The 9,311-nt window shown below is 49.2% G+C and overlaps 1 protein-coding gene across 8 annotated transcripts; it reads left to right on the top strand.

The window, feature by feature from the left end:
* The first annotated feature begins 658 nt into the window (after nt 1-658).
* On the top strand, nt 659-8,476 carry FANCG (FA complementation group G). Of its 8 annotated transcripts, XM_055302033.1 has the most exons (15): nt 671-2,108; nt 2,319-2,409; nt 2,770-2,901; nt 3,133-3,335; nt 4,092-4,227; nt 4,404-4,534; nt 4,635-4,781; nt 4,915-5,066; nt 5,449-5,515; nt 5,770-6,059; nt 6,207-6,253; nt 6,442-6,597; nt 6,814-6,882; nt 7,806-7,929; nt 8,083-8,476. In XM_055302033.1, the coding sequence occupies exons 1-15, from the start codon at nt 1,689-1,691 to the stop codon at nt 8,189-8,191; spliced, it is 2,274 nt and encodes a 757-aa protein (XP_055158008.1). In that variant the 5' UTR covers nt 671-1,688; the 3' UTR covers nt 8,192-8,476. The 8 variants fall into 8 exon arrangements, 7 of the variants coding, with proteins under 7 accessions (XP_055158009.1, XP_055158011.1, XP_055158013.1 ...); XM_055302034.1 differs by lacking the exon at nt 8,083-8,476 and having other exon boundaries at nt 659-2,108; nt 6,814-6,859; nt 7,365-7,919; XM_055302038.1 differs by lacking the exon at nt 8,083-8,476 and having other exon boundaries at nt 666-2,108; nt 6,814-6,859; nt 7,838-7,929.
* The last annotated feature ends 835 nt before the right edge of the window (nt 8,477-9,311 follow it).

Genomic DNA, 9,311 nt, shown 5'->3' on the forward strand with positions numbered 1-9,311 from the left:
AAAATTGTACATCCAGCGACCTTCTCTGTTTATTGACTGTTCTAATTTTTTTTTAAGATTTTATTTATTCATGAGAGACACAGAAAGAGGTAGAGACACAGGCAGAGGGAGGAGAAGTAGGCTCCATGCAGGAGCCTGATGCGGGACTCGATACCAGGACTCCAGAATCACACCCTGAGCTGAAGGAAGATGCCCAACCACTGAGCCACCCAGGCATCCTAAGTGTTCTTCTAATTTTTTAGTTATAAGCATTGTTTATATATTCTAGATAGAAGTACCTTGTCAGATACATGATTTGCAAATATTTATTCATTTATTCATGACTTGAGCCAAAGGCAGACGCTCAACCACTGAGCCACCCAGACATCCCATCTTTTCATCTTCTTGATAGTGTTCTTTGAAGCAAATTTAAAATTTTGATGAAGTCCAATTCATCCTACTTTTCTTTTGTTGCTTGTGGTTTTGGTGTTTGTATGTAAGAAACCTTGTCTAGGGCAGCCCAGGTGGCTCAGCGGTTTATGGCCGCCTTCAGCCCAGGGTATGATCCTGGAGACCCAGGATTGAGTCCTGCGTCAGGCTCCCTGCGTGGAGCCTGCTTCTCCCTCTGCTTGTGTCTCTGCCTCTTTTTTTGTCTCTCATGAGTAAATAAATAAAATCTTAAAAAAAAAAAAGAAAGAAAGAAACCTTGTCTAATGCCACAATTTAGTTTTAGAAAATTTTCATCATTACCACAAGGTCTCTATCCTTTGTTTACAATCAATCCCCGATTTCACCTTAGGCCACTGATCTATCTTCTGTTTTTCTAAATTTATATTTTCTGGACATTTCATACAAATGGAATCATCAAATATGTGGTCTTTTCTTTGACTTAGAATGTTTTTGAGGTTCATTTTGAAGCATGTATCAGGTTTTACCCCTTTTTATTGCTTAGTCCTAGTCCACTGTATAGTTATGATCAGCTAAGGGACATTTAGATTTTTACGGTTTTTTTAAGCTATTATGAATATTTTTGTAGCTGCTATGAGCATTTCCATACAACTCTTGGTGTAGACATATATTTTTGTTTTTCTTGAGAGGATTTCTTAGAGTGGAATTGCTGGGTCATAAGTAAGCTTATGATTAACTTTTTAAGATATTGCCAAGTTATTTTCCAAGGTAACTATAACACTTTACATTCCCATTATGTATGAGAATTCTAGTTGCTTTTATCTGTGGTAGGGGTCACAGTTTTGTTTTTGCATATGCATGTTCAATTCTCCTGGGTCCATTTGTTGAAAGGGGCAGGTAGTGCGCGAAGCACAAGCCCAGGGCTGTGTCGCCAGCAGTCACACAGCTTGGGGTTGAGTAGAATGTGGTAGCTCCATGGTGAGCAAAGAAAGGATGGGTTGATAGCCTGGGTCATCAGGGATCCGTTCCTCTTGGAGAGAGTTTGTGCCGGGGCTGGGCGGCTGTGGGCGTACTACGATTCCCAGGATGCCCTGCGCGGGCCCGCCCCCTGCGGGGGGCAAAGCCAGGCCGACCTGGAAGCGTGGCTGCGAGCGAAGGGCTGGGACACGGTTTCCGGTACCGAGATCGATTGCTCAAGGTTTCGGCCTGCGCGAGGGACTGGCAAACCGAACCGTGAGAAGTACAACCTTCCCACTCAGACGCACCCCCATCCTCTGGTCCGCCGTCGGCTCCCTTTTCGGATGGAGAGCCCACACGTTTCTTCCTCGAGTTTCCCGCGAGGACTAACCCTTGAGGACGACCAACCGCAGCAGAGAGTTTTGTCGGCGGGGCCAACCAGAGGCGAGATGGAGGAGGCGGGGGTGGGAGCCGGCCCCGAGTCCCCGAGAGAGTCCATTTCTCCCGAAAAGGCCGATTCGCCTCTGCGGGGGCCCTCAGGGGAGCAAAAGAGTCGCGGGAGGGTGCGGAAGCGCAGGGACCTTTCCCCGCTCGGGTGGGGACCGCGGCGGGACCGGGCTTACCCTTCAGCAGGCCCTTCCAGGTGTCCGGGTCCAGCCTCGGCCACCATATTGCACCAGACCCCTCTGAGCTCCTCAGGGCCACACACCAGCTGCCTAGACCTGTGGAGGGAAAAGAATGACCAGCTAGTTCGACAGGCCAAGGTAACACGGTTGCTGGGACCCTCACTTTGGAGCGCCAAAATACCGGAAAGAGGGTTTACAACGGACTTAGCACAGTTGATGGGGAGGGGTGGAATTTGACTCCTCTCCATCAGGAGCCAGGAAAGACTGGAGAATGACATACCTTGCCACAGTTGCAAGGGGAGAAATAAGGATTGATCCCTAATGATAACCTCATCCCACATTTGTCAGGTGGCTCAGGACTCGCGTCTGTATGTGAGGCGACAGCAGTTGGCTCAGGATGCACTGGAAGGGTTCAGGGGACTCCTCCATAGTCTGCAGGGTAAGCAGGATCCTCAGGATTGTCTGTTACCTTCCTACACAGCCAGAGACCAGTTCCTCTTCTGCATTTCTGGGACTGAGAAAATTACTCAGGGGGCGGGGGAATCCTATTTAAGTCACAGACGGGATTGGAGTGGAATTCTTTTTGGTACTGGTGAATCTCTACGCCCTGCCACGCCCCCCCCCCCCAAGTGGTTTCCGGGATGGTCCAATCTAGAGGACTTTCTGCCCTTTGTGTGCAAACGGTGATTTCTTTATTGAGGCCATTTTGGTTGGGGTAAGATGCTCTTTGAGTTTGGTTCTTATTTGGGGAATCTTTCTGGAGGGGAGTGGTCTATAAGGCCAGCATGTGTTGCTCCAGGACTCCCTGCGGCTGTTCCTGTTCTCCCCTTGGAATTGACTGTTACCTGCAATTTCATTACCCTGAGGGCAACCCTGGCCCAGGGTTTCACGGAGGACCAGGCACAGGATATCCAGAAGGGCCTGGAGAGAGGTGAGGGTCAGAGATTGTTTTCCATGTGTCTGCCAGCCTGACTGGGTTTAAGTCCTTGCAAAGCGGACAAGAGGAGCAATAAAATTTGTCATCTCTATGGAGAGAGATGCCATTTTTTTATCCTCCAAGTGGTCCTCAGACCAGTAGCACTTTTTTTGACTTTTGGGCTCCTGTAGGAAAGGAAAACCGGAGATGAGGACCCAACCTCAGCTATGTGTGTTTCCTCTACAGTGCTGGAGACCCAGGAGCAGCTGGGGCCCAGACTGGAATGTGGGCTTAGGGGGCTGTGGGACTCTGTTCTCCATTATTCCTCCCTTCTGCTGGAGCTGCTCCCTGTCCTTCACCATCTGGCTGGCCTGCAGGCTGCCCTCTGGCTAAGCACTGACCATCTTGGGGACCTGACCTTGCTATTGCAGACCTTGAATGGCATGCAGGTAATTTGGGAAAAGTAACCTAGATCTAAGGGTCTCTTCTCATCTCTCACCTATCTTAGCTGCAGTAGCATTTTGTGCTGGAAAGGCTCCTGGGTTGGTGGTCAAAAGACCTGAGTTCTCTCCAGGATTCTTGGTGACCTTGCTCTGTATTGGTCCTTCATCGGGGGAATTCTCTTGAGTGTTTTTTTTTTTTTAATTTATTTATTTGAGAGAGAGTGAGAGAGAGAGTGCATGTGCAGGTAAGAGGGGGGCGGAGGGGCATAGGGAGACTGAGAGAATCTCCAGCAGACTCCCTGAGTGTAAAACCTGATGTGGGGCTTGACCTCAGGACCCTGAGATCATGCCCTGAGCCAAAATCAAGAATCGGATACTTAACTAACCAGGCCACCCAGGCGCCCCTTGAGTTGTTGTTGTTGTTTTTTAATAGCTTAATGATCTCTGATAGGGTTAAGGCTTTTACTGACCTTGCTGAAGTCATCTCCCAGCCTCAGTCTTCTCAGCAGTAACCCACACATGGTCCTTGCCTTGTGTCCTCATGAGCATACACTGGATGAGGAGGCACACTAGAGTAGATTGTCAGTGCCCCCAGGTTTTTTTTCCTCCTTTATCCTTGTCTCATACCTATCTATCTCTTAGAATTGAGTGAACAGGAATCAGGAGGACCCTTGATTTATTTCAAAATCCAGCTAGGGTAGATTGAGATAGAAGAAGAGATGATTATAGGCTTACAGCCTCTAATCACCCTTCTTTCCTCAGAGTGAGGCCTCTGAGAATCTGCTGCTGCTTCTGAAAACTTGGAGCCCCCCACCTAAGGAATCAGATGCTCCACTGACCCTGCAGGATGCCCGGGGCTTAAGAGATGTCCTTCTTACAGCTTCTGCCTATCGCCAAGGTCAGCTAGCAGTCTTATTCATCCCCACCTCCCCACTCCCTGTCTTAAGGTGTCTTTTGGCTCATACCTTCCCTGTCATGTCCCACTGACCTCAGTGGAGCTTCTCTGTACTCTTGTTCCCTATCATGTCACCTGCCCCATGGGCATCTATAATTTTATACCCTGATTGTCATCAGGCCTCCAGGAGCTGATCACAGGAAGCCTGCCCAGGGCACTGAGCAGTCTGCAAGAAGCAGCCTCAGGTCTGTGCTCACGGCCTGTGTTGGTCCAGGTGTACACGGCCCTGGGGACCTGTCTCCATAAGATGGTAAAGACAGTGCTAGGGTGGGTTAGGGAAACTATGGGTGTTATAGACAGCTTTCTGCTTTGTGAGGGTAGCTGAAGCCTGTGTCCTCTCACCCCTCTAGGGCAATCCACAAAGAGCTCTGCTGTACTTGGTTGCAGCCCTGAAAGAGGGATCAACCTGGGGTCTTCCGCTTCTGGAAGCCTCCAGGCTATATCGGCAACTGGGGAACACAGCAGCAGAGCTGGAGAGTCTGGAGCTGTTGGTTGAGGTAAGGAACTGAAGATATAGGGATTGCTGAGGTGCTTGTGTTAGGGAGGCTAATCAAGTTGTAAACAGAAGAAAATATGGCTCCCAAAGATTATAGACATATAGATGTACTTTTTTCTTTTTGTCCCTTTTAGGCCTTGAATGTTACTCACAGTTCTGAAGCCCCCCAGCTTCTCATTGAAGTAGAGTTACTACTCCCCCAACCTCACCCAGGCTCACCCCTTCATTGTGGCACACAGAGCCAGGCCAAGTACCTGCTAGCAAGCCGATGCTTACAGGTAGGAAGGTAAGGTTCCACTGCCTTGCTCATCTGAGCTTCTCTTTCCATTTCTGATGTCTTCCCTGGGGTGTGAGTCTACTTCTGTTCTTGCAAGTGAGCTATATGGACAAGTCAGTGGTAGATCATAGGTTCGCATTCCTCAATCTCCTGGTGGACCTGAACTTAAGACTCTTCACTCAGACACCAAGCTCTTGTATCTTTTAAAATTCTGAAATCTCCTCCCAAATCCATTCCGTAAGGAGGGTGGATCCATATGAGCTGGGATTGGAGCCCCAAGACCCCACTCTCCCCATTCCCTAGGGCCCTTGAGCATCCCTTTGTTAGCTAAGAGCCCTTGGAGGACCCTACTAAGAGCCTAATGTGAAGCTAATGGGCTATGACTCCTCAGGGCTGAGGACGCTGCAGAGCATTACTTGGACCTGCTGGCTCTGTTGCTGGATGACTCAGAGCCAAAGGTGAGTATATCGTCAAAGTTCTCTATAATTGGGTAGGAGGGTTGGAGTCTCCTTTGGAGTACAGCAGGACTGCTGTTTTCTCTTTTTACTTCTGCTTTTCTGTCCAAGTTGGAAGGCCAGACCAGGAAGGTTCCCAGAGCAAAGGGTCCAGTGTAGCAAGCAATGGGTGGTCTCTGTGTGGTACCAGAGCCTGGTTGAAGAGGTTGGGGATGGCTAATGCCTCTTTAAGACACTGCATCCTCCTCCCACCCCAGTTCTCCCCACCTCCTACCCACCCAGGGCCCTGTATGCCTGAGGTGTTCTTAGAGGCAGCAGCAGCGCTGATCCAGGCAGGCCGAGCCCAGGATGCCTTGACTGTATGTGAGGAGCTGCTCAGCCGCACGTCATCTCTGCTTCCCAAGATGCCCCAGCTGTGGGAAGATGATAAAAAAGGAACAAAGAAGTCACCACACTGCCCATCCTGGGTTTCTGCCACCTACCTGCTTCAGGGTCAAGCCTGGGTGCAGCTGGGGGCCCAAAAAGAGGCAATTAGTGAATTTAGCCGGTGAGCCCAGGGAGCCAACGAGGATCCGAGGGGAAGTATGGTGGGATAATTTGCTGATTGGGACCTGAGTTGGTAAGCTCCTTACCTACTCACCCCAGAATTTCTGAGGTTGACTCCTCTTCACCCCTATTCTGTATCCCACTTCAGGTGCCTTGAGCTGCTTTTCCGGACCACACCTAAGGACAAAGAACAAGGTGATCTAGACTTTTAATTTTCCTCTTCCCTCCCAAAGTGGGTATGGTGAATGTGTTGCCTTTCCATGCATCCTAGCCTACCAGGAGACTTAAAGGGACTCCAGACACAAGAAGAGTAAGAGGAGTACTTGGGGTTTCGGTGATTATATGGCAGGGACACATTTTTTGACTTTTGGGGTGGTCCCTAGGGCCTGCTTCCAACGGTGAGCAGGGGTGTATGTCAGATGTGGCACTACCACAGCTTCGGGCAGCTGCCCTGATTAGTCGTGGACTGCAATGGGTAGCCAGTGGCCAAGACACCAGAGCCCTACAGGACTTCCTCCTTGGTGTGCAGATGTGCCCAGGTATGTATATTTGTGTGGCATCAGCTATGCCCAGATGCACGAGGGCAGAGAGGTCCATGGGGGAGGTACTTGGGAATTAGTGGGAGAGTGATGTTCCCAGATAAAAGGGGATGAATGGGGTTGTACTGTATGTACCTAGGGATATACCTAGGTTTGAAGACATATGCAAGTGTGTATGAAGGTTCTCAGGAGTTCCTGTCTTCTCAATGTCCTCAGACACAAAGATCATAACTGCGCTGGGAGTATGCTGGGGAGAAGCAAGGTCAGCTGAGCCCTTTGTCTTGGGTAGGCAGTATGCAAGGATAAGAATGGTTGGGACTGATCTACCCCCTGGTTTTTATTTTTAAATAAGATTTTATTTATTTATTCATGAGAGACACACAGAGGCAGAGGAAGAGGGAGAAGTAGGCTCCCTGTGGGGAGCCTGATGTGGGACTGGATCCCCAGACCCTGGGATCATGCCCTGAGCCAAAGGCAGATGCTCAACTGCTGAACCACCTAGGTGTCCCTCTACCCCCTGGTTCCTTTCTTTTTTTTTTTTTTTTAATACTTTATTTATTCATAGAGAGAGAGAGAGGGGGGCAGAGACAACAGGCAGAAGAAGCAGGCTCCATACAGGAAGCCTGATGTGGGACTCCATCGCAGGTCTTCAGGATCACACCCCAGGCTGCAGGTGGCGCTAAACCGCTGCGCCACCGGGGCTGCCCTACCCTCTGGTTCTTTTTTTTTTTTTTTTTAATTTTTATTTATTTATGATATTCACACAGAGAGAGAGAGAGAGGCAGAGACACAGGCAGAGGGAGAAGCAGGCTCCATGCACTGGGAGCCCGACGTGGGATTCGATCCCGGGTCTCCAGGATCATGCCCTGGGCCAAAGGCAGGAGCCAAACCGCTGCACCACCCAGGGATCCCTACCCTCTGGTTCTATGTGTGACTGTAGAAAAGATACTTCCCTCCTCTAGGCCTCAGTTGCTCCTTTTATAAAATGATGCTTAAGGCTGTGTCAAGTTCTTTTTTTTTTTCCTTTTTTTAATATTTTACTTATTTGAGAGAGAGATAGTGAGAGAGAGCACAAGCAGGAAGGAAAGGGAGAAGCAGGCTCCCTGCTAAGCAGGGAACCCCATGAGGGGCTTGATCCCAGGACTCTGAGATCATGACCTGAAAAGCTGTGTCAAGTTCTAAGCCTCTACCCTGGGGTGGGGCTACAGGTAATCAAGATGCTTCATTTCACCTGCTTCAGACTCTGAGGAGGATGGATCGGAGGGATGAGGCCACTGCTCTCTGGTGGAGGCTAGAGGCCCAAACTAAGTTGCCACAGGAGAATGCTGCATGGTGAGCCTGAGGCCTGAGGGCTTGGGGTTCAGGGCAGTTGGCATCCTGGAGTCCTGGAGTCTGTTGGGGATGGTGATGAAAGAAAGGGAGGGAATGTTTGTCCAACCTTTTGCCTCTCCTTCACCCTTAGACATTACTCTTTTTGTTCTCCAGGTCTCTCCCCCTGTACCTAGAAACCTGTTTGGGCTGGATTTGTTACCCTGACCGTGAAACCCTTCTTGAGGAGTTTCAGACATCTCTGCCGGAGCCTTGTGACCTGTAGCTGCCACATTTTAAAGAGCCTGAGCTGGGGCTCCAGTGACCCTTTTCTCCATGGGGAGGGCTTTCTGCTTTACCATTCTTGGGGAATGTGGGTGAAACTAATCATTCCTGTATAATTCTGGCATTGGAGAGATTGGTAGTAATCCTGCAAAATTTGGCCTAGTTACTGCCATTCTGGTTCCAGAGGAAGCCCCCTTGTCACCAAAAAAGCATTAACTTTGCTTATGACACCTTTTTCCTGTTTTCCCTTTTCTCAAGTTGAGTAAAATCTCGTATTTATCTCTTGTTTGCCTACTACATATACTTGAGTGGGAAGGCTCACAGCTGCCTGATTCAATGCTGGTCATCTAAGATGTCCTCTCCGAACATCATCTACCTTATGAGATTGAGTTCTTGGTAGAAGAAGGGGCCACAGGAATCCTTGCAGTGGCTTGGTTTCTATCTGTTGCCTAAAAGCCAGAGCGCCAAAGCCCAGGATCCTGTGCAAGTTGACAAAGAGTGGAACTGGGTCTGGAAGGTGGTCTGGACAGGGCTTTCAGGACAAGGGCAGGTATTTGATTCGTATTTAGAGGGGAAGGACAAGCGGACTTCTGAGTCTCTGAGTGACTCCCCACTCCAGTCCCAAATTTCTGCCTTCAGTCAACAATGTCAGTGTGGATAGGGGATGAAGGATGGATTAATTTAATCAGTGTGGTGCCAAAGATGATTATTGAATTTAGGGCTATCTCACCATTTGGGGCCCAAGGATTTCAGGTCTCAGCATGCAATTTTATTGCTGCTTTGGGTTCTATGGCATCTACTGTGTTCTCTGGTTGCCTTTTGACCTTTTTTTGGACTTGAGTGCCCTCCCCCTCAAGCCATTAACTTAAAGGCTGAGTGGTAAGAGGAAGAATATACCTCCAAGCCCTGAAGAACTGTAAAGCCTATGGGATTAGAGTTACCAGAGGGTGCCAAGACAATAGGGTGGAGTGGATTAAGAGTTGGGTTGCCAAAGGGTTCAGAGTAGGGATGGCTAGATACAGTTTTGGACACAGGAGAAGGGTAAGGGTAGATCCTTAGATTTGGGAAGAAAATGGGTGTGTAGGTTATCACTGCAATAGGAGTAGACTAATACAAGGGTT

This window comes from Nyctereutes procyonoides, unplaced genomic scaffold (assembly GCF_905146905.1).
Source record: "Nyctereutes procyonoides isolate TBG_1078 unplaced genomic scaffold, NYPRO_anot_genome, whole genome shotgun sequence".
NCBI lineage: Eukaryota > Metazoa > Chordata > Mammalia > Carnivora > Canidae > Nyctereutes > Nyctereutes procyonoides.